At 44.0% G+C, this 25,106-nt stretch overlaps 1 protein-coding gene across 1 annotated transcript in view; it reads left to right on the forward strand.

The window, feature by feature from the left end:
• The window catches only part of LOC144673052 (doublecortin domain-containing protein 1-like), a 94,204-nt gene extending 79,345 nt beyond the window's left edge, over positions 1 to 14,859 (forward strand). Inside the window, exons 15-16 of the mRNA XM_078535050.1 lie at positions 12,646 to 12,755; positions 14,794 to 14,859. Of these exons, the coding sequence (XP_078391176.1) occupies positions 12,646 to 12,755; positions 14,794 to 14,850 (167 nt within the window). The 3' untranslated portion in view covers positions 14,851 to 14,859. The remainder of the gene's footprint in view (positions 1 to 12,645; positions 12,756 to 14,793) is intronic.
• The last annotated feature ends 10,247 nt before the right edge of the window (positions 14,860 to 25,106 follow it).

Raw genomic sequence — 25,106 nt, forward strand, 5'->3', positions numbered from 1 at the left:
GATAAACATTGGCCTGAATGCTGGGGAGAACTCCTCAACTCTTCTGTAAAATAGGGTACATCATTTGAGAAGGTGACATGGAGATTTGGCATACGTTCCCTTGAAAAGATAGCACTCCCTCAGTACTGCCCTTGGAGTGTCAGCCCAAATTATCTGCTCAAGTCCTGGTCAGGACTTGACGGAGCAGAGAAAGAAAGTGTGTTTTACCTCTGTGTAACCTTTACTCTTTATCTTCTGCTTGACCTGGTGTGTGTATTCAGGCATTAGCTATTGATAATTAATGAAAGGGTTCTAAAAAAAAGGCTACTGGAGCCTCAGCTAAAACTGTGTTGAACAGTTGCTGGTCAGTATACCTCGGTGTATTCAGTAGAGGACAAATTAGTGCTGTGTATTATATCTTCCTCATCAGCTTTTCTGTGCAGCGTATTTGTCTCCAAGAACTAGAGATTATCGGATTGAAATTTCTTGCCAATATTGTTACTGTAGGAATAAGTAGCACTGATGTATAAAACGTGTTTCACTTAGCACATATTAAATATGTTGTGCTTAGCATGTACCATTAAACATGTAGCACTGAACATGTCGCACTTAATGTGTAACATTGAATAAGTAACAATGAATATGTAGTACTGAACATATTGCATGCTCATATCAAAGTCTCACCTCCAATATTTAAATAGAACCCATGGGTTAATGCCTCCATTAAAATAAAGGAGAGAGAAACTTGATACAAGTGCATTCAGCAATAATATAATTATTGGCAACTGCAGTGCCTGTCTCAATCTGTTTTAATTTTGGCTGTTCCAGTAAAAGACCTTACTTTGCTCATTCTGCTGATTTTTTTTTCCCCCCCTCTAAATCCCTTCTCTTCTTTCCTGAGGGCTTTGACTCCCACAAGTTTCCAATTTCAAAATGTGGGCTAACCTCCAATGCCTCATCTGAGGGGGGTGTGAGTGTTCTAGTAGGAGCCTGCCTTAGTCCATCTACAGCTGACATCTACCTCCATGCATTTGTTAGCTAAAGACCTGATTATTCTAATACTCTGCTGACCAGCCTTCCACTCTCCATAAACATCAGATCATTCAAAAGTCTGCTGCCCGTATCCTAACTTGCACTAATTTCCTTTCAGCCGTCACTTCGCTGCTGACTGGCCTCTTTTGGCTCCTCCTCCATAAACACCACGATTTTAAAATTCTCATCCTCGTATTCAAATCCCTCCATTGCCTTGCCCTCCCATGCCAAACTTGTGAATTTGTTCATTCAAATCTGGTCTCTTGTCCATCATCATTCCCTTTGTACCTTTAGCTGTCTAACCCTAAACTCTGGAATTTCCTCCCCAAACCTTTTCACTTCTTCAGCCATCTCCTTCCTCCTTTAAAATGCACGTTAAAATCTGCTTCTTTGATCAAGCTTTAGATAACCTGTTTCCTTATACAGCTGAACATCAATATTTGTTTTCTGATAATGCTCTTCTGAAGTGCCTTGGGACTTTTTACTGTTCTATAAATGAAATATAAATGCAAGTTGTTGTTGTAGCAAATGAAGGAGGGCAACAAACCTTGCTTGGCGCAAGAGATACTTTAGGTGTAATCCCTGATAGATCCTGTAGATTAATGGCAGAATATTGGGTGAGTTCCATTACAGCTGTATAATATTCCACTCTCCCGACCCCTGATTTTTCCTGTGTGCGCTGCGCCCAAATGATCCATTACTCTTGGAACAGTGAGGAATACTTGGTTCCAAGTATCAGCAGACTCTGTGATCATGAAGGAGATGACAACTGAGTCTGATCTTCATAAAAGCATAGAATCCTACAGGACAGGGGGAGGCCATTTGGCCCATTGTGCCTTTGCTAGCTCTTTGAGAGAGCTAGTCAATTAGCCCTACTATTGTACTATCCTCTCCACAAGTATTTATCCAATTACCTTCTGAAAATGACGATTGAATCCGCTTCCACCACCCTTTCAGGCAGTGCATTCCAGATCGTAACTACTTGCTGTCCAAAAAAAAAATTCACCTCATCTCCCCTCTGGCTATTTGCCAATAAATTAAATACATGTCCTTTCATTACCCACCCTCCCACCAGTGGAAACAGTTTCTTTGTTTGCACTCTACCAAAACCCATCATAATTTGAATACCATTGTTAAATCCCCCATTAACCTTCTCCGCCTTAAAGCCAGCCCAAGTTTCTTTAGATGCCATGAAGTCCAATTGTGTCCTCTCCTACGTGTGCCTTTCAGCAGGTAGGAAGGGAGACCTTACCCCCTTCCCACGGTCAGCTCTAGAACAGTCAGCCACTCTGGGGAGAATGCTTCCTGAGCAGCATTGAAACTATGTGATTACAGTGCTATCATTTGAACATCCAAACCTGACAGAGGCACAGTTACTGCTTGACTGCACACCTAATCAACATCTTTCCCTAATAAAGTCAGGCATAACACATTCATGCACACACACTGACTGATGCAGTCACATATAATGATACTATCAGCTGCGACTGGCCTTATCTTCTCCCAAAGGTGACCCGTCGACTTTCGTCTGCTGCCTGTCGAAATGTGTGGGGGTCAGTAAGGCTGTACAAGTGTTACTCTTGAAACATTTCTGCCAGACAGAGGTTTGTCCCAGGGAGCCTCTCGTGAGTTTACAGTTCATGTTTTGAGTCCTCACTGTTCCTTATTTCCTGCATTGAAAAGGAATTTTGGAGCCAACTGTTATCGGAAAGAAAAATCTGCTTGTGGAATTGAATCGCCATGAGCATTTTGGAGGATTTTCTTTTTTAACTGCTACTTGCAGAGTCCAGAAAACACTCCAATGAATCAAACGTGTAGCTGCTGCAATGTGTTCCCAATTTAAAAGAAGATCTATCAGGTTCTTACTAGACTGGAGGAATGTGTGTGTCCATCCCACACTAATAACACGATAAGCCTCCCATTCATCGTTTTGTTATTCTCTGGCATATTCTCTCTGTTTTTGTGAAAGATTACAAATGAGAAAGCACACTCACAGAAGTGTATCATTATTAAAATGCTGGCCCACAGTTTTGAATCAGTTTACTAATACTTTCTGGTATATTAGTATTTGGTGTGCAACTAATTCTGGAATTAGCTGTCAGCCATAGCTCAGTGGATAGCACTTTTGCCTCTGAGTCAGGAGGTTCTGGGTTTAAGCCCTGGTCCAAGGGTGTGAGGATCAAACCTCCCTCTGGAAGTAGGTCGGAAGTATTGTATTTTCCATGAGATGTTAAACTGAGGTCCCATCTACCTGCTCAGGTGAATGTAAAAAGACACCATGGTGATTTCTTGGTTCTGCTGAAAGTTTATGAACTGATATGCTAACTCTGTTCCCCTCTCCACAAGTGCTGCCAGACCTGCTAAATATTTCCAACGTATTCTGTTTTTATTTCAGATTCCCCGCATCTGCACTAATTTGCTTTTGGAGTTCTCCTGGCCAATATTTATCCCTCAAACGACACATTAGCTGGTCACTGTTGTTTGTGGGATCTGGCTGGGTGCAAATTGGGTGTCCCATTTTCTACTAAGTAGCTACACTTCAAATTGGCTGTAAAACACTTTGGCACATCCTGAGGTGGTGAAAGATGCTGGATGAATGCAAGCTCTTTCTTTCTTCTTACTTAATGCTGCAAATCCATTTTATGAATCAGGTCACAGAAAAAAGGTCTTGTAAAAATATGGGATGCCCAATGCTCCTATGGCTGAGCTCATTTCTGAGGGAGACTTCCCAATAAACCAGTCATGCTCCTTAAGTTAATGAAAGTTTTACAAATGCTTATGTAAATAGAGGGAGAATTTAACCTTTTCACTATAGTTGTTTTGTAAGTAACATTAATCTCTTAAATTTTGAAGTTCAGGTGGTATTATTGCTCAGCTGATGAACTGCTGTTGAAGGCCTATTTAGTTCTCCAGCTGAACACATGATGGATGTTAGTGAGTTTATTCACTCCATTGCTGAGTGGAGGTGTCCATTTGCAACATCCTGAGATGGCCAATCAGACTGGACAATCTGCTGGGTCCACCCAATCAAATGGGTCTAAACCTAGAACTTTAGGAGCAAAATAATCCAAATTTCACAACTGTATGTAAAATAAGAAATGGTTCAGGGAGAACTCCTGTGTCGCTTGTTAAAATCTTGTGCGTCCATCTGAGACAGCAGATGGGATCTTGTTTCAGTCCTTTCCTTTGTATTGCACTGAAGTGTCAACTTTAGATTATATGCTCAGGTCCTGCTCAGGGTCAAAGTATTACCACTGACCCAAAGCTACCACACTCCAGTTCACTGTACTATCGCCACTCTCCAGCTCACCATTATCATCACTCTCCAGCTCACTGTATTATGGCCACTCTCCAGCTCACTGTACTATCGCCACTCTGCAGCTCACTGTATTAGCACCGCTCTCCAGCTCACTGTATTATCGTCACTCTCCAGCTCACTGTATTATGGCCACTCTGCAGCTCACTGTATTAGCACCGCTCTCCAGCTCACTGTATTATCTCCTCTGTCCAGCTCGCTATATTATCATCACTCTCCAGCTCACTGTATTCTTGAATTATTTCTCTCTAATATCTTGGGCCGAATTCTCCGAGGATTGGCAATCACCATTGGAATGCCTCTCTGCACCAATTTTTTTGTGCAGTGTCGAATCTCCACATTTCTCGCCCGGATGCAGAGCCTACCTGTTCTCGGCGTCCTTCCTCGTAGTGCAGGGTGGTCAGGGGAAGCCAGGCCACACCCCTTTTTACAGCATTTGCTGCATATTTTGGAAAGGCTTTATTCTCCAACACAGTGAAAAGCTTTGGTACATTTAAATAGCTTTCATTGTGTTAGTGAATGAGTATGAGTGAGGTAAGTGGTTAGGGTCGAAGGGTGGTAGGGATCCAGCTGAGTAGGGTGGGTATGGTGGCATGGTGTTAGGGTGTTAGGTGGCAGGATTATCGGGTGGTAGGTGGCGGGGTGTCAGGATGGGTATTATGGCTGTGTAGTAGGGTGCCAGGTGGTAGGGTGGGTAGGGTGGCTGGGTCATGGCTGGCAGGGTTGTTAGGGTGGCAGTGTGGTAGGTGGCAGGGTGGTGGGGTGGAAGGTGACAGGGGTGGTAGGGTGGCATGATGCTAGGGTGATAAGGTTGGGTCCGGTCAGGTCGGGATGGGGGAGGAGTCAGATGGTCGCGGGGGGTGAAGTAGGAGTGTCAGGGGGAAGTCGGAGGGGATTCAGAGGGTCAGGGAGGAGTTGGAGTGTCAGGGAAGGAGTCGGAAGGTTGGGGGGAGAATCAGCGTGTCGGGAGGGGCCGGAGCATTGAAGGGAGTTGGGGGGGGGTTGGTATTGGTCAATGGGGACTGGAGAGTTGTGGGGTGCGGGGGTCAGTTGTGTAGTTATCCAGGAGTTAGACATGGTTTTTTTCCTGTCTAACGTTTCCTGTGTAACTATTCTTGAAATTGAGTCAGGACCCTCCGAAGTCTCTGACTCTAACTCAGAATTGAAGACTTTTTCAGAGGCTTCTGGAACAAATGTGCAAGATTAAAAGTAGGTAAGTACAATTTCTACATTCTCCTTCAACGCTTCTCCACTTTCATCTAGAGTGCACTCATCGGTTGGGATTTTCCAGCCCCATCGTGGTGGGACCCACCACAGGTGATTTGGTGGCCCAGCCAAAAGTCCTTTGACTTTCAGCGGGACTGGATGATCCCAGCAGCAGGCAGGGCTGGAAAATCCCAGCTATCCACTTTCATTCTTACCTTCCTAATCATAGCCAGAGTATTTTTTGCAATGCTTACTCTTCTCACTGGCACTGTTACCCTTGGTGTCACCTTATTTTTTTTATTTGCTCATAGGGGTGTGGACATCACTGGCTAGCATTTATTACCCAGCCATAATTGCCCTTGTTCAGAGAGCATTTTTAAGAGTGAGTCTGGAGTCACATGTAGGCCAGGTAAGGATGGCCGATTTCCTTCCTTAAAGGGCATACGACAATGCTCGTCATAAGACTTTTAATTCCAGATATTTATTGAATTCAAATTCCACCATCTACTGTGGTGGGATTCGAACCCAGGCCCCCAGACCATTAACCTAGGTCTCTGGGTTACCAGGTCCAGTGACAATACCACTATGCCACCACCTCCCCTACATGCCTCAGAGACATCATCCAAAAACAGCTTTCACAAGTACATTGGTGGCACCTAGCTCTATCTCACAAAATTCACAGATCACTTATCCAACATTCAGTGGTGGATGAGCAGAAATTTCCTCAAACTAAATATTGGGAAAACCAAAGCCATTGACTTCGATCCCCACTACAAACTCCATTCCCTGGCTAATGACTTAATCTCATTCCCATTCTCAGGCACCTGTCTGAGGTAGAACCAGAGTGTTTGCGACCCTGGCATCATATTTGATTTCAAAATAAGATTCTGACCACATACTCACACATCACGACAACCACATATTAACCACCATGACAATGCCCCAGTAAGCTCTGCCTGGGCTTATCTGCAGCTGAAACCCTCATCCATTCCTTTATTATCTCTAGACTTGACTATCCCAACAAAATCCTGGTTGGCCTCCTACATTTTACCCTCTGTAACCTTAAGGTCATCCAAATCTCTGCTGCCTGTGTCCTCACTTGCACTAAATGCTATTCACCCATCACCTCTGTGCTTACTGTCCTTACACTGGCTCCTGCTCAAACAATGTCTTGATTTTCAAATTCTCTTCCTTGTTTTTAATTCCCTCCATGGCCACATCCTATCCATGGAGCCATACAAACTTCCAAGATATCTGCACTCCTCTAATTCTGGCCTCTTGATCATCTCTGATTTAATTGCTCCACCATTGGTGGCCATGCCTTCAGCTGCCTGGCTGGAATTCACTCCCTACGACTTCATCTCTTTACCTCTCGTTCCTTCTTTATGATGCTTCTTCATCGTTGGCATAGTGGTTGGTATCACAAGCGAGTCTGGGGATCAAATCCCTGACGGGGAGAAGTTACTGTCTGAAATTACTCCTATTGGAAAAGGGAGAGGTTTTTATTGTATTTTACTAACTTGCTTGAGCTTTGTGATGAGATAACAGACAGTGTTGAATAGTGTAATGTGGGTGATGTGGTGTACAGGGACTTCCAAAAGGCATTTGAAAAATTGTCACATAATAGGCTTGTCAGCAAAGTTAGAGCTTATGGAATATAGGGGATGGTGGGAGCCTGGACAGAAAATTGGCTGAATAACATGCAGGAAACAGAGCAATGATGAGTGGTTGTTTTTCAGAGTGGATGAAGATTTATAGTGGGTTTCCCAGGAGCTGGTGTTAGGTCCCATGCTTTTCTTGAAGTATATTAATGACCAGCAAGACTTGGGTGTACAGGGTATAATTTCAAAATATACAGATGACACAAAACTTGGAAATATTGTGAACTGTGAGAAGGATAATGTTAAACTTCAAAAGGACATAGACAGGTTGGTGGAATGGACAGGCAAGTAGTATATAAAACTTAATGCAGAGAAGTGTGAAGTGATTCATTTTGGTAGGAACTACAAGGAGAGGCCGGACAAAATAAAGGGTATAATTCTAAAGGGAGTGCAGGAGCAGAGGGGCCTGGGGGATATATGTGCACAAATCATTGAAGGATGCAGGGCAGGTTGAGAAACATACAGGACCCTGGGCTTTATAAATAGGCACATAAAGTACAAAAGCAAGGAAGTGATAGTAAATCTTTATAACTCTGGTTCGGGCTCAACAGGAGTATTGTAACCAGTTCTGGGCTTGCTTTAGGATGTGAAGGCATTAGAGAACATGCAGAAACGATTCATGAGTATGGTTCCAGAGATGAAGAACTTCAGTTGCATGGATAGGTTGGAGAAGCTGGAGCTGTACTCCTTGGAGAAGAGAAGATTAAAATGTTCAAAATCATGGGAGGTCTGGACAGAATAGATAGGGAGAAACGGTTCCTATTGGTGGGAGGATCCAGAACCAGAGAAAACACCGAAGTGATTAGTGAAAGAAGCAATAGTGACATGAGGTAAAATCTTTTATGCAGCACGTGGTTAGGATCTGGAACGCTCTGGCTGAGAGCACAGTTGAAGCAGATTTAATCGAGGCCTACAAAAGGGAATTGGATACTTATGTGAAAAGAAAAAGAAAAAGAAATTTCAGGGCTACAGGGAGAATGCCAGGGTGTGGGATTAGACTGAGTTGCTCTTGCAGAGAGCTGGCATGAACACAATGGGTTGAATGGCCCTTTTCTGTGCTGTAACCATGCTAACATGGTTTTTAATGAACGAGAAGTCCTGTTTGATAAAATTATTAATATTTTTTAAGGATGTAACTAGAAGGGCAGATAACAAGGAACTAGCAGCTGTAGTACGTACTCTCAAAGGTTAATACACAACATGAGGGCTCATGGAATTTAAAAAAAATTCTTTCAAGGGTGACACTGGCTAGGCCAGCATTTATTTCCCATCCCTAATTGCCCTTGAGAAGATGGTGGTGAGCTGCCTTCTTGAACCCGCTGCAGTCCATGTGATGTAGGTACATCCATAGTGCTGTTAGGAAAGGAGGTACAGGATTTTGACGCAGCGACAGTAAAGGAACAGCGATAAGTTCCAAGTCAGGATGGTGTGTGGCTTGGAGGGGAACTTGCAGATGGTGGTGTTACCACGCGAGTGCTTCCCTTGTTCTTCTAGGTGGTAGGGGTTGTGGGTTTGGAAGATGCTGTTGAAGGAGCCTTGGTGAGTTGCTGTAGTGCATCTTGTAGATGGTACACACTGCTGCTACTGTGCATTGGTGGAGGAGGGAGTGAACGTTGAAATTAGTGGATGGAGTGCCAATCAAGTGGGCTGCTTTGTCCTGGATGGTGTTGAGCTTCTTGAGAGTTGTTGGTGCTGAACTCATCCAGGCAAGTGGAGAGAATATTCCATCACACTCCTGACCTGTGCCTTATAGGTGGTGGACAGGGTTTTGGGAGTCAGACATGAGTTACTCTCCATAGAATTCCCAGCCTCTGACCTGCTCTTGTATTTATATGGATAGCCAGTTCAGTTTCTGGTCAATGGTTACCCTCAGGAAGTTGATAATGGGGGATTCAGCAATTGTAATGCTATTGAATGTCATGGGGAGATGGTTGGATTCTCTCTTGTTGGTCATTGTCTGGCACTTGTGTGGCACAAATGTTACTTTCCACTTGTTAGCCCAAACCTGAATGTTGTCCAGGTCTTTATACATATGGGCATGAAGTGCTTCAGTATCTGAGGAGTCGCAAATGGAGCTGAACATTGTGCAATCATCAGCGAACATCGCAATTTCTGACCTGATGATGGAAGGAAAATTACTGATGCAGCAGCTGAAGATGGTTGGGCCTAGGACTGCATGAATTCCAGTGGTTCAAGAAGGCAGCTCACCACCACCTTCTCAAGCGGCAATTAGGGACAGGTGATTAATGCTGGATGCTGGCCTAGTCAGCGATGCCACATCCCATAAATGAATAATAATAAAAAAACTACACTACCCTGAGGAACTTCTGCAGTGATGTCCTGGGACTGAGAATATTGACCTCCAACACCACAATCCTCTTCCTTTGTGCAAGGTATGGCTCCAACCAGTGGGGAGTTTCCCCCCTGATTCCTATTGACTCCAATTTTTCTAGGGCTCCTTGATGCCACACCTGGTCAAATGCTGCCTTGATATCAAGGGCAGTCACTCTCACCTCACCTTTTGAGTTCAGATCTTTTGTTCATGTTTGGACTAAGGCTGCAATGAGGTCAGGAGCTGAGTGGCCCTGGCAGAACCAAAACTGAGCATCAGTGAGCAGGTTATTGCAAAGCAAGAGCCACTTGATAGCACTGCTGACAACACTTTCTATCACTTTACTGATGATCGAGAGTAGACTGATGGGGTGATAGTTGGCCCGGTTGGATTTGTCCTGCTTTTCGTGGTCACGATATATCTGGGCAGTTTTCCACATTGCTGGGTAGATGCCAGTGTTGTGGCTGTACTGGAACAGCTTGGCTAGGGATGCAGCTAGTTCTGGAGCACAAGTTTTCAATACTATTGCAGGAACGTTGTCAGGGTCCATAGCCATTTCTTGATATCACATGGAATGAATCGAATTGGCTGAAGACTGGCCTTTGTGATGCTGGGGACCACAGGGGGAGGCTGAGATGGATCATCCACTTGGCACTTCTGGCTGAAAATTGTTGCAAATGCTTTTGCATTTTCTTGCATGCCTTTATTGCAAGGGGATTGGAGTACCAGAATAAAGAAGTCTTGCTACAATTGTACAGGGCTTTGATAAAACCACACTTGGAATACTGTGTGCAATTTTGGTCTTCATATTTAAGAAAGGATATACTTGCATTGTAGGCAATATAGAACAAAGGTTTACTAGGTTGATCCCTGGTATGACAGGGTTGTACGATGATGAGAGGCAGTGTAAATTGGGTCTATTTAGAAAAATGAGAGGTGATCTCATTGAAACATTCATGATTATGAAGGGGTTTGACAGGATAGTTACTGAGAAGTTGCTTCCCCTGTCTGAGGAATCTATAACAAGGGGAAACTTTCAGGATAAGGGGTCAATCATTTAGGACTGAGATGAAGAGAAATTTCTTCACTCAAAGGGTTGTAAATCTTTGGAATTCTCCACCCCAGAGGGTTGTGGATGTGCCAGCAATGAATACATTTAAATCTCAGATTTTTGGTCTTTCAGGGAATCGAGGGATATGGGGAGCGGGCAGGGAAGTGGAGTTGAAATTATGATCATGTTGAACGGTGGAGCAGGCTCAATGAGCCGTATGGTCTGCACCTGCTCCTATTTCTTATGTTCTTATATTCTATGATTCTATGATTCCATAAAACCTACCTCTTTTCTTTGACCAAGCAATTGACCATCTGCCCAAATATCATCTTATGTGCCTCGGTGTCTAACTTTGCTTCATAAAGCTTCCGTGAAGTGCCTTGGGATGCTTAATTATGTTAATGGCGCTCTATCGATACAAATTGTTGTTGTTGTTGTTAAAGAAACCCCATCACGCAGTGGTAAGGTTCTGAAAAGTTACCAGCGACTCTGGAAAAGTATCTCTTTAGCCAACCTAAAGTCCCACAGTTGAAAATTGAATGTTGCTGCCCTGTAATTCTAGAAAGCAGTGTGGCCACTGGCACACGGCCCAGCCTAGCTCAGATAAGATCAGCTGTTCTTTTCCTTTTGCCTAGAATTATAAGCAAAGACAAAAGGACTTTAAGAAGTTTGAAAAACAAGCTTTTCATTAGACTTGTTCCTCACACAATATTTGATCAAAACATATTCTTGCTGGATGTGACAGAAAGCATGGGCTTCATTTATACCGCCCTTTGAAGAAAATTAAAATCGCGGGCCTTGGTATTATTCCATTTGCTACACAAACAATTGTGCGTTCCTGAATCAAACAAGCATTCCTTGAAGGGCCACTCAAAAGATGCATTTCACTGACAAAATTGGAAAGGGCTGCTTGACCTGCAGGAGGTCCCCCATATTGTCAGATCATATGGAGGAGTTTCATTGTCGAGAGATGTCTGCTGGTCTTCAGAAAAACATAAAGGAATTTGAGTGAACTCTGTAAAGGCCACACGGAAGGAAAGAAAAAACAAATTCCCCACAATTAAAGATAACATTTTGTTAAAGACATTTTCAATTACATTGCTTCTATATATTGCTCAGTCCAAAGCATCCACTTGTCTTTAACATTGCGCCTGTCCGCGGAAATATTGCTGTAGGTTGTTTTCCCTCTTAGCTTGTCCTTGCAATTTGAAGCTGTCTCTAGCCAGCTGCTCTCAGGGCAAGCCCAAGGATTGCCCCACCCTTAACCACCATCATACAAGAATCATCAGTACCAGAGTATTACCATGATCACTCCCACAACTGGCTCGATTTAAAATGCAAGAAGATACTTTCATTCCTAGATTTTAAAATCCTCAATCTTGTTTTCAAATCCCTCCATGGCTTTGCCCCTCCCTGTCTCTGTAACCTCTTCCAGCCCTACAATCAGCTGAGATTCCTGCACTCCTCCAATTCCAACATCTTATACATTCGCAGTTTTAATCCCTCCACCATTAGTGGCTGAGCCTTCGCCTGTCTAGGCCCTAAATTCTGGAATTCTCTTTCTAAACCTCTCTACCTCTGCGACTCTCTCTCATTCCTTAAGTCACTCCTTAAAAGACACCTCTTTTTGGTCACCTGTCTTAATATCTCCTTAAGTGGCTTGGCATTGCACTTTGTTTGATAATGCTCCAGTGAAGCACTTTAGCATTTTTTTACTACATTTAAGGTGCTATATAAATGCAAGTTGTTATTGTTTATATGATGTATAGGAGATTTTCAGTTGTCACTTCATTAAACCTATATTTTGTTCAACAGAATGCTGTTAATCTGAATTTAAATGGCCAATTGTTTGAAATGTGAATCTTGCGTCACAGTTTTAGCCTTATTGTCGACTACTGCGATGTAAATATCACGTCAAGTAGGCTCATCAGCTGTTGGCTGGCACTTTCGTTGTCTACACATCTGATATATTGGGAAGTGGGCACTCATCATAGCAGCGGAAGGCAATTAGTTTCTAACAGGGAATAGTAGCATTGACTGACTGCCAGTTTCTTTCTCATTCCGACAGCAAGCCGCCAAAGGGTGGAGGTCAGAGCCAATTACGCACGAGTCCGAAAAGAACAGGGACAAGATGCCACCAACATTGTCATTACTTCTAGAATAAATCCCAAACCACAGGTATGGAATTCCCTGAAGTGTTAGTGCTCTCTGCAAAGAGAAATATTGATTGGCAATCAGGTTTGATTTTCCAATTATTTCTCAGTAATAAGAATGACGAAACTTTCTAAAGTTATTTTATGCATCAGCTAATGTTCTAAAGCAGGCATCATGCCACTTACATACGTCAATTAGGGGCTTAACGTATGTTGAAGGACCCCAGCACATTTGTTTCACAACAGTTCAGAACACCCCCAGGACATTTTGCAGATTTAGATAACATCATTTTCTACGTTAACGCTGAGCTTTTGGGGCAAGATGATGGCATAGTGGTAATGTCACTGGACTGGCAATCAAGAAACCCAAGCTAATGTTCTGGGCACATGGGTTCAAATCCTGCCATGGTAGCTGCTGGAATTTAAATCCAAATTAATAAAAATAAAAAATCTATAATTGAAAACTAGTAACAGTGCCCATGAAACTATCATCAATTGTTGTAAAAACCAATCTGGTTCACTGATGCCCTTTAGGGAAGGAAATCTGCCATCCTTACCTGGTCTGGCCGACATGTGACTCCAGGCCCACAGCAATGTGGTTGACTCTTAACTGGCTTCTGAAATAGCTGAACAAGCCACTCAGTTCAAGGGGCAATTAGGGATGGACAACAAATGCTGGCCTTGCCATGTGAAGCCCACATCCCATGAAGGAATAAAAAAAAAACAAGTTCAGTGTTACTGGTGTAAAGTGCAAATGTTTCACGAGTACACTAAACTTGTAGAATAAATCCAGAGCAGGGGAGCTCTCCTCAATTATTATCCATCAGCTAACATCACTAAAAACAGATGATCTATTTGTTATCACATTGCTGTTTGTGGCACAGCTGTGTGTAAATTGACCATTACATTTCCATTACAGCAGTTCCTGGCTGGAATTCTAATTGGATACATGCACAGGGAGGATTCCTGATGGCTAAAAACTTAAACATTTAGTGATTAAGAAGGGTAGAATCTCCTCTCCAGTTATTTTAATTGAGGCCAGACAGAATCTAAAAGACTGCAGCACTCCCTCAGTACCGCCCTGGAATTACGTGTCTGAATTATGTGCTCCAGGGCTGAATTTTCACTTTGGGAGCAAGAAACAGGAGTTGGGACTGTTTCTGGGTCCCGCAACCTCCCTCTCCCGAGGCAAACAGTCACTGACCTGGGAGTTTCAAGGCAGCCCCCCCGCCTTTAATTGGCATGGAGACAAGTTTCCTGTTTTAATTAAGGGCGGCAGCCAGGTTTTCAAAGCTGAAGGGCCAATCCGAGGCCTCCCAGCTCGAGAGAAGCCGCAGGCTGCAATAAAAGTTAAGTCATTGAGAGGGCGCTTCAAGATGCACATGCACTCTCGGCCACTTTTCTAAAAGTTTAAATAAAATGCAGAAAAAGTACTAGGCCACCAGTTTAAAGGGTGGCCTTTGGCTGCACTGCCACCCTGGCAGGAAGGCTGGGCCCGCAGATGTGCCTGGAGCATTGGTCCCCTGGCCTACTGCTGGGCGCCTGCCTCCAGGCAGTTAAACTGCTTCCCCCTTCACGCCCCACCTCCCCCACACCACCTTTCCCAACCCCGTTGCTTCGGAAAACCGAAAGCCAATTGGAAGCTCCTAGTTAACTCCTAGTTAAGAAGGCTTTTAATTAACCTAATTGACCACCTGCCTCATGGCTGGAGCTGTGAACGAGGTCAGGGAACCAGCCGGCCAGCCCCAGTAGCTTCGGGCCTTGCCCAGCTCTGTTCCCAAAATCAGCAGGATCCGTAAACTTGTCTCCATTTGGGGCTTCAACCCAGAATCTTCTGACTCAGTGGCGAGAATGTTACTCACTGAGCCACGGTTGACACTCAGAAGAACTGGAGAGACTCCAGCAAAATGGCGGCACTCTGGGCTGGTTTTTCCAGGTTTTTCTGCGGCTAGTCAGCCAAAATTACCATGGGTACCCTGGAGAAATTACATGGAAATTAATGTAAGAGAGTGTTACTTTTGTCATCACTTTACACTTCTCAGCCAGTGTTTTTGTTTGAACAGGTTGAGGCTCCCAGTTCTTTCCTGGCCCTTCTCCCAGCCAGAGATATTAATGAATGAACTGGACAGGTAAGTAGCAAATCACAATCAATCTTCTACCCTAATGATGTCCTAATGTAATTGTTAGTGCTTTTATCTGTCATGGATCTGGCATAATGCTTACATTTCTCATCGAGATATAATTGAGGGGCTGGAAAAATCCCTGTTTATTGTCTGAATCTGTTATTTGAAATTCCATAGTGCCGTATTAGCACAGGACATATTTACGTTGTAAGTTTGTGTAAATGGTGTGAAACTCTGTACAGATTCAAATCCCCATGGAAACAACACGCTTCAGTATGAAATGCAATTGTTAAGTAACAGTGATGCGCCTTGTCCAGTTAATAAAATTCAAGCAACTTCCCATGATTTGCAATCTTATTTTTGTGGGGAATACTGATACACTCCTGACATTGTTGTGAATATTTGGTTCACTCCCAGTGATCACCAATTGAAACACTCCTAGGGATCCGCTGTAAATATTGAAGCACTCCCAGGATCTTCCATAAATATTGACACACTCCAGAGTTATCCTCTTATTTTCAGAGCTTCTCGGTTAGGATCGAGGGACCCCCAAATAGTCACCTGTGGCCTTTAAGAATTCTTCTGGTGCCCATGTCACTGGGTGGAAGGGAGGTGAGAGCTGAAAGAATGATCTTCACGGGCTTGCATTCTTCATGGTCTTGTCTCTTCTGTTGTCTGGAGCCATGTTTGAGCAGATTCCACTTGCCTTAAGGCCCCTGGGCTCAGTTTGTTAACCAGTAGTCTAGTGGGTGCAGCCTCAGTGTAGCCCATTTTGCCACAATTTAGGTGCTGGCCAGGCATCTTAGGTTCAACTCCCATTTGCCATTGTCAAGACTACATTTTTGTTTAGACATAAAAGGAAAGCCCGTGATAGTTTTGGTGCTGGATGTGAAAGTACCTTCAATGTAACCATTTTCCCACCGGCAGCTCTATTTTCTGTTTTCTTTTCATTACAGTGGGAATGGATTTCAAGGTCAAACAGATGAAATTCCGAAAACCTGCAACTTCCCGATAAGAGACTGGAATTACCGAATTGCAATGGATTCCTGTTCTTAACCCTTTCAATGTCCCAGCAACGGACCAATATCGAAGTGCCACAGCAATGGATTCGGAGGCTCCAGAGACAAGTCGAATGATGAGCCATTTGCCAATGACATTGCTACACAACTGTATCTGCTGCTCTTCTCTTTGATTGGTTGAGCAGAGATTTTGATGGTGAAGCAGAAACTTCAAAGATTCCCACTAGCTGTACGAGAAACGGAACTACAAAGCGTGCGAATTTTCCTAAAATTAGATAACAAATGAAAAGGAATCTGTTGAACGAAAGAAGATCAACATTAACTGATCCAACGTGGTTGATAAAGCAAATTGTTAGTGTTTATAAAATTAGCAGCTATAACACAAAACTGAACACAACTATACCCAGCAGCCAAACATGCCCATCACTGCTACCCGGTCATTTCCAGCTACGGCACCATAAAGAAAGGCTTGCATTTACATAGCACTGTTGAAATATGCCTTTAAGGGATAGCAGCATGCTATTGTAGTATAAGGGTGATCGGCAGAGCAAGGTTTAATGTGGGACTGGAGAGCAGTACTGCCCACGATATGATGTAGAGAGTCACATGATAGTAGACAGCATGGAGAAGAGTCTGGAAAAAGCCGGCTTGGAGACAGCACCCATGCAAGTCAGTGCCTTGGATTGTATATATTATGGGTTCCCAATGAACAGTTTATGTTCAACCATACAAGTTCCCTGGCCTCTTAGTGAGACACTGAGCACCCTTATACTACAATGGCATGCTTCTATCCCTTAAAGGCATATTACAACAAGCACCTTCCAATACTACAGGATATCCCAAAGTGCTTTACAGCCAATGAAGCACCTGTGAAGTGTATCAGTTTTGTAATTTAAGAAACACAACAGCTAATTTGTATGCAGCAAGCTCCAACAAACAGCAATCTGATAATGGCCAGACGCTATCAGTGATCTTGATTGGGGGTAAATCTGAGCCAGGAGATCAGGGGGTGAACTTTTTCTATGGCGGACGGGCTGTTTGGGAGCGGGCGCGGAGCCAATTAAGGCCCGCCCAGCATGACGCATGGCCGGTAGTGCTCAGCGCTACCTGTGCAGGCTGGGGGAGGAGGGAGAGTCGGGGCCTGCACTCTTTCGCAGAAGAGCACAGCGATCTCCCTGAGGCACAGAGCTGTTGATAATAAAAGCTTTTTATAAATAAAGTAAAAAATTAGTGCCACATGAGGGGACATGTTTAAATAATTTTTAAATTTATTCACAGTGTCACATGAGCTGGGACATGTTTGTGAATTTAGCAAAATTTATTGAATTATTTTATAAAACCTTCAGGAAACCTCATCCCACCCGTGGATGAGGTTTCCTGAAAAGCGCAAAGGCCACTTGGGTTCTTCGTCTGCCCGCCAACCTTAAGGTTGGATGGACAGCGTTGTTAATAAGGTAAATTACTTCTTTAATGGCCATAACAGGCCGTTGATAGTTCAGCAGGTGTGCAGCCAACTCTGGCGCGTGCCCGCCAAACGAAATATCGAAATGACGCCCGACGTCATTTCGCGTCACTTTACATGTCGGCGTGTCAGGGCCGCCCCCGCACGCTGACGGCAAAATTCTGCTCCATGGATAACTCCCCTGCTCTTATTTGAGACAGTACCATGGGATCTTTTATATTCACCTTAGAGGGCAGGCAGAGGCTTCAGTTTACTATCTCATCCATCTCCAATGGAACTTCTAACAGGGCGGCACTCCCGCAGTACCTTACTGGACTGTCAGCTTTGATTTTTGTGCTCAAGTCTTAACATGGGACTTGAATCCATATCTTTCTGACTCAGAGGGAAGAACTATTGAACCACTGCAGACACCGCCAAATTATAGAATCATCTAGTACAGGAGGAGGGCAGTTGACTCATTGTCCCTTTGAAAGAGCTTTACAATTAGTTCCACTCCCCCTGCTCTTTTCCATAGTCCTACAAATGTTTCCCCCCTCAAGTAAGTATCAATTCCCTTTTGAAATTTATTATTGAATCGACTTCCATCACCCTTTCAGGCAGTGAATTTCAGAACTCTCTGCATAAAAAAAATGCTCTTCATCTTTCCTCTGCTTCATTTGCCAATTATCTTAAATCTGTATCCTCTGGTTACAGACTGACCTGCCAGTGGAAACAGTTTCTTCCCTCAACCTTCTCTGTTCAAAGGAGAAAGATTCCAGCCTCTCTACTCCGTATGAGGCAGTGCCTTCAATTTTCAGATTATGGACCCATGTCCTGAACTACCCCCGCTCCAAGGGAAATAGTTTCGCTCTACCCTATTAAGACCTTTATGTTTCTTAAATAATTTAGTTAAATCACCCCTTGATTTTCTATGTGCAAGGGAAAGCATGCTTAATTTATGCAGCCTGTTGTCATAATTTAACCCTTTTAACCCCAGCACCATTCTGATAAATGGCTATTGCACCCAATCGGAAGCCAACATATCCTTCCTGAGATGCAGTTCCCAACACTGAACCCAGTGTTCCAGATGTAGGCCAGGATTTTTAGGATGGCAGGGATTCCTGTCCTACCATCCAAAGATTTGACGGGCGGTGGGGGGAGCACATCCCTGCCTGCCCCGCAGCCATTTCACACTCCAATGAGCATTATTTGGCTGCTGGTGGGACTTCCGCCCCTCACTTGGGAGGAAGTCCTGCCTTAGAGAGCTGCTGACCAATCTGATTGGCTGGCAGCTCTCGGGTCCCTGCAGCGCCAGAAGCTCCAGTCGAGATGACTGGGGCCGTAAGCAGTCCCCAGAGCCAAGCCCGGGGATTCCAGGAAAAAGTAAGTTTTGGAGCTCAGGGCGGGGAGGGTGGACAGTGGGGGATCGGGATGTTGGGGAAGAGGCCGGGTTGTGGGGGTGTGGGAGGGAGCTCCAGTGGTTACCGGACATTAAATTGGGGGAGGGGGGGCCACGGGAAGGAGGTCCGGCAGTTACCAGGCCTTAAGTGGGGTGGGGGGGGGGTGCCCAAAGTTAAAAGGGGACTTCAAATGGAGCAGCCCCTGCTCTTAACACCTGAGGCCTAAACCCAATTATTTTCAGGCTTCTCTCATACCTGGGACCTCCTCCCACCAGCCTAAAAACTGAGACTGGGTGGGAAACAGCCCTTAAGTGGTCAATAATTGGCCAGTTAAGGACCTCAATTGGGCAAGGGAAGGTGGCCCGTCCAAGGCTGTGCCCACCCCAGCGTAAAATTGCTGAGGATGGGATGGGTGGGAACCCAGCAGGAAGCCCAACTGTGTTATTTCACACCGGCAGGGGAAAATAAAATTCAGGCCTTGGTCCAACCGGAGTTTTATACAACTGTAACATAGCTTTCATCCCGTGTAAGAGTTGGTAAGGAATTGGACATGGACAATGGCTTTGTATAAGCTGAAGTTTATCAATGGTGTTGGCTAATGGAGTTTTAGATCACTCGAACCTGGAGGTGACAGTGCCATGCATCAGAGTGTCAGAAACATTGTGGTAACAGGGTGGAAGCATGCAACATTGTGGAGCTGAATATGGTGGTCTTTGTGATGGAGAGTACTCAGGATCAGAAACACAGTTGGAGGTTGAGAGGAGGGTGAGATTGCAAGCAGCCTTAAACAGGCTGAGACCACAAGGGAGATGAAGCCAGTGGTGAGAGAGCAGAGGCTGTGGCAGAGGCCAAAGATAGTGGCTTCAGTCTTCCTGATGTTTAGCCAGAGGTAGTTAAGACTTAGCCAAGCCTGGATTTTGTTACCTCTAGACTCAAGTATTCCAATGCTCTCCTGGTCAGCCTCCAACCGTTCACTCTCCATGAATTTGAACTCATCCCAAACTCTGATGCCCCTAGCCTAACTTGCCCCTTGTCCTGTTCACCCATTATCCCTGTGTTTCTATTTGTTTTCAAATTCCTCCATGGCCTCATGCCTTCTGATCTCTGTAATCTCCTCCGGCACCACATCTCGCTGAAACCATTGATTCCTTCAATTCTGGTCATTTGTGCACCCCCATTGGTGGTCATGCCTTCAGCTACCTAGGCCCTAAGCTCTGTACATCCCCTTATAAACATTTTGTCTCTATCTCACTCTACTTCTTTAAGATGGCCTTTAAAATCTACCTCCTTGAACAAGGATTTGGTCATCTGTCCAAATATCTCTTTATGTGTCTGGGGTGTCAAATTTTGTCTGGTTATATTTGTGTGAAATGCCTCAGGATGTTTTACTAAGTTAAAGGTGGTAGATAACTCAAGTTAAAAGCAAAAAACTGCGGATGCTGTAAATCCAAAACAAAAATAAAAATACCTGGAAAAATTCAGCAGGTCTGGCAGCATCTGCAGAGAGGAGCACAGTTAATGTTTTGAGTCCGTATGACTCTTCAACAGAACTAAGTAAAAATAGAAGAGAGGTGAAATATAAGCTGGTTTAAGGGGGGGTGGGACAAGTAGAGCTGGATAGAGGGCCAGTGATAGGTGGAGATAACCAAAAGATGTCACAGACAAAAGGACAAAGAGATGTTGAAGGTGGTGATATTATCTAAGGAATGTGCTAATTAAGGGTAGAAAGCAGGACAAGCAAGGTACAGATAGCCTTAGTGGGGGTGGGGTGGGGTGAAGGAATCGAAAAAGACTAAAAGGTAGAGATAAAACAATGGATGGAAATACATTTAAAAATAATGGAAATAGGTGGGAAAAGAAAAATCTATATAAATTATTGGAAAAAAAGGTAAAAAAAGGGGGGGATTGGAAAGGGGGTGGGGATAGAGGAGAGAGCTCATGACTAAAATTGTTGAACTCAATATTCAGTTCAGAAGGCTGTTAAATGCCTAGTCGGAAGATGAGGTGCTGTTCCTCCAGTTTGCGTTGAGCTTCACTGGAACAATGCAGCAGGCCAAGGATGGACATGTGGGCATGAGAGCAGGGTGGAGTGTTGAAATGGCAAGCGACAGGGAGGTCTGGGTCATGCTTGTGGACAGACCGAAGGTGTTCTGCAAAGCGGTCACCCAGTCTGCATTTGGTCTCTCCAATGTAGTGGAAACTGCATTGGGAGCAGCGAATGCAGTAGACTAAATTGAGGGAAGTGCAAGTGAAATGCAGCTAGAAATATAAAAACAGATTGTAAGATTTTCCACAGGTGTTTAAAAAAGAAACCAGTAAGTAAAGTGAGTGTTGGTTCTGTAGAGAGTGAGAATGGGGAATTAATAATGGAAAATAAGGAAATGGCGGATGAATTGATCAGATACTTTGCATCTGGCTTTACTGTAGAGGATACAAATAACATCCCAGAAATAATTGTGGGTGAGGAGGTGAAAGGAAGGAAGGAGGTTAAAACAATTACAATCACTAGGGAAAGGGTACTGAGAAAATTATTAGAACTGAAAGGTGACAAGTCCCCAGGTCCTGATGACTTCATTCTGGGGTCTTAAAAGAAGTGACTTCTGAGATAGTGGGCAGAATTTTGCCCTTGGTGGGCGGGTGGGCCCCACCGGCTCGGCGGCGGGCGGGCAGCCGACCCCTGTCGCCGAAACAGGGCTCGCCGCCATTTTGAGTGGGCGGGCCAATTAAGACCCGCCCAGCGGCCTGCCCAACTATGCACTTCCTGTGTGGGGTGGGGGGCGAGGGGAGAGGGATGCCCCAACTGCCAGAGTGTGCTCTTTCGCGCATGCTCAGGAAAGAGCACATTGCTCCCTGAGACTAAGTGCTGTCTCAGGGAGATTAGTGACAGTACACAAAAGTTAAAAAATAGAAAAGTAAAATAATTATTAACATGTCCCCCTCATGTGACAATGTCACACGAGATGGGACATGTTAATAAAAATGACAAACTTTATTACACTTTTTAATAACGGAAATTACACCTCATCCCGCCAATGGATAAGGTTTCATGCATTATCAGAAGCCCGCTGGGGCTCCTGGCCTGCCCACCATCAGATTGGAAAATGGCGAATGTGAGTCCTCTATTCAAGAAAGGAAGGAGACAAAAGTAGGGAACTACAGGCCAGTTAACTTAACATCGGTCATAGGGAAATTGCTGGAATCTAGGGCAGAACATTTCGCTCATCGGGTGAGCGTGTGGCCGACCCAAATGAGCATAAAATGACGTGTGATGACGTTGGGCGAGCGTCCCAATGTCATCGTGCACTCGCACGATATTTTGGTCGGCAGCACGCCCGCCGACAATTAAGCGGCCTATTAAGGCCATTAAAGTCATAATTAAAATGAATTTTTCACTGCCCAGCCAACCTTATGGTTGGCGGGCAGGCGAATCAGCCAGGCGGCCTTCGGATTTTTTGCGAAACCTCATCCATGGATGGGATGACGTTTCGATAAGTGATTTAAAAAAAATTTCAAAGTAATTTCTAACATGTCCCTGCTCATGTGACAGAGTCACATGAGGGAACATGTTTTTAACATTTTTAAATTCTTGACTTTTTATTTTAAAAACCTTCAGCTCCCTGAGGCAGTTTTGTGCCTCAGGAAGCTTTTACTGCATGTACCCGCGCGCATGCACGAACTTCCGCACTCTCCCTCCTCTCCCACCTACCCTGGCAGCACTGCAGTGCGCGATTCACACTGACTGGCCATTAATTGGCCATGGTCCGAGCTCGATCGCGGGCGCCGATCTATTTCGCGGCTGCTCCCGCTCACCGCTGCCAAGCCCACCCAGCAACCGGAAAATCCTGACCCTAGTATTAAGGAGGCTATAGAGGGGCACTTAGAAAATCTCAGTGCAATCAAGCAAAGTCAACATGATTTTGTGGAATGGAAATTATGTTTGACAAATTTATTGGAGTTCTTTGAGGAAGTAACAAACAATGTGGATAAAGGGGAACCTGTAAATGTGCTGTACTTAGATTTCCAGAAAGCGTTTGACAAGGTGCTACATCAAGGATTACTACACAAAATAAGAGCTCATGGTGTAGGGGATAACATATTAGCATGGATAGAGGATTAGTTAGCTAACAGGAAGCAGAAAGTAGGGATAAATGGGTCTTTTTCGGGTTGGTAAGATGTAATGAGTGGAGTGCCACAGGGCTAAGTGTTGGGGATCAACAATTTACAATTTATATCAATGACTTAGATGAAGGGACCAAATGTATGGTTGCTAAATTTGCTGATGACACAAAGATAGCTAGGAAAGTACAAGTTGTGAAGAGGCTAGAGGAAGTCTGCAAAGGGATATACACAGGTTAAGTAAGTGGGCAAAAATTTGGCAGATGGAGTCTCATGTGGGAAAATGTGAGCCTGTCCACTTTGGCAGGAGGAATAGAAAAGCAGTGTATTATTTAAATCGAGAGAGATTGCAGAACTCTGAACTACAGAGAGATCTGGGTGTCCTGGTACATGAGTCAGGAAAAGTAAAAGCAGGTACAGCAAGCGATTAGGAAGGCAAATGGAACGTTGTCATTTATTGCAAAGGGAATGGAATATAAATGTTTTGCTAAAATTGTACGGGGCATTGCTGAGAACCACATTTAGAGTACTGGGTACAGTTTAAGAAAGGATATAAATGTGTTAGAAGCAGTCCAGAGAAGGTTCACTCAACTGATACATTGGATGGACGAGTTATCTTATGAGGAAAGGTTGACAGGCTGGGCCTGTATCCATTGGAATTTAGAAGATTGAGGGGTGATCTTATTGAAACATATAAGATCCTGAGGGGACTTGGCAGGGTGGATGCTGAAAGGATGTTTCCCCTTGTGGGAGAGGTTAGAAGTAGGGGACACAGTTTAAAAGTAAGGGGTCTCCCATTTAAGATGGAGTTGAGGAGAAATTTTTTCCCTCCGAGGAGTTGTGTATCTTTGGAACTCTCTTCCCCAGAGAGCAGTGGAAGCAGGGTCAATGAATATTTTTAAGGCAGAGGTGGATAGATTCTTGACTAACAAGGGAGTCAAAGGTTATTGGGGGTAGACGAAATGTGGAGTTGAGGCCACAATCAGATCAACCATGATCTTGTTGAATGGTGGAGCAGGCTCAAGGGGCAGAATAGCATACTCCTGCTCCTAATTCATATGTTCACATGTTTTACTGTCTGTTGGGCTCAGTGTTAAAATGGGCCCCACGTTCTGAATGTTAAAAGGCCGAGCAGCCATCTCCCATGACTTGCATGAAGTTACATAAAAAATATAAAAGTGCCTCTGGACCTTTGACAATCCCATAGCCATCAGTCAGGAATTAAACTGCAAACTTCAAAGCTTAATGGCATGTTTACATTTCACTTCATAAAAACTAGCCCCCAGGAGGTTGTGTGTACCTTAATTACACTCTAACTTAATTATAGGTTTGTACTGGAAAGTAAAAATCTAAATGTGTTTATTTTAGATCGAGTCATCTGTGCTTAAATATAAATAGAAAGCTTTTAAGGAGCTTTTGCAATCGAGTTTGTTTAACTAGACAGGACTGCTGCCACACCAGGTGATGTCATATGATGAGGACTGCAGAGCGACAGGTCACATTACAAAGCGTGCAGTTGGAAAAGGAATCTTTGCAGACACGTTTAACCTTTTCAGTATCTAAAACCATGGACAGCTTTGAAATTCAGGAAAATCTTCACTCCATGTATGATTCTGAACTTTCGGCAAACGGACCATTGAAAAGTGAAGGCTAATGCCATGAAAAATTCTTTACCTCATAGCACCTCTACCAAGCTAAACATAGTCGGGCCAGCAAAGCTGCTGCTGATCTCAGGAGTTTAATCAGCGCTTTGATCCCACCTTGATTAAAAACTTGCTGACGGAACAGAATTGGGTTACATGCAGCGCTGTTACAGTGCACTGCAGAATGCTGGCTACAAATTATTACTACTGAACATACAAAGGCATTGAGATGAGAGAACGTTAACTTAGACTGAAGCAGATAAAGAAAGAAAAAAATGCTGGCCTTGTTATCTTATGGTTAGGTTCTAAAAAGTAACAGTAACCCTTGCCAAGCTAAGCGTTATTCCCTGTGTTGCTTTAGCACTGACGGGGGATAATGATTGTTGCTTCAAGTTCGATGCATTTCTCTGTATCACCTTCTGAAATTATTGTTATGCGGTCAGTGTTTCTTTTTTATTCTGGCATTGATCTGATCCATTCACAATTAACAGCAAACAGAGAATGTATAGAAATCACATGAGCCATCATTGTACTTTATGAGCTTCTACTGAATAAATGAAAGGATTACTCATTGTTGACGTGAATCTTGATCATCCTGCCTTTTAATTTTATATTGCATAGTGCAATCTAATAA

The sequence above is a fragment of the Cetorhinus maximus genome, unplaced genomic scaffold (genome assembly GCF_964194155.1).
Source record: "Cetorhinus maximus unplaced genomic scaffold, sCetMax3.hap1.1 HAP1_SCAFFOLD_216, whole genome shotgun sequence".
Lineage (NCBI taxonomy): Eukaryota > Metazoa > Chordata > Chondrichthyes > Lamniformes > Cetorhinidae > Cetorhinus > Cetorhinus maximus.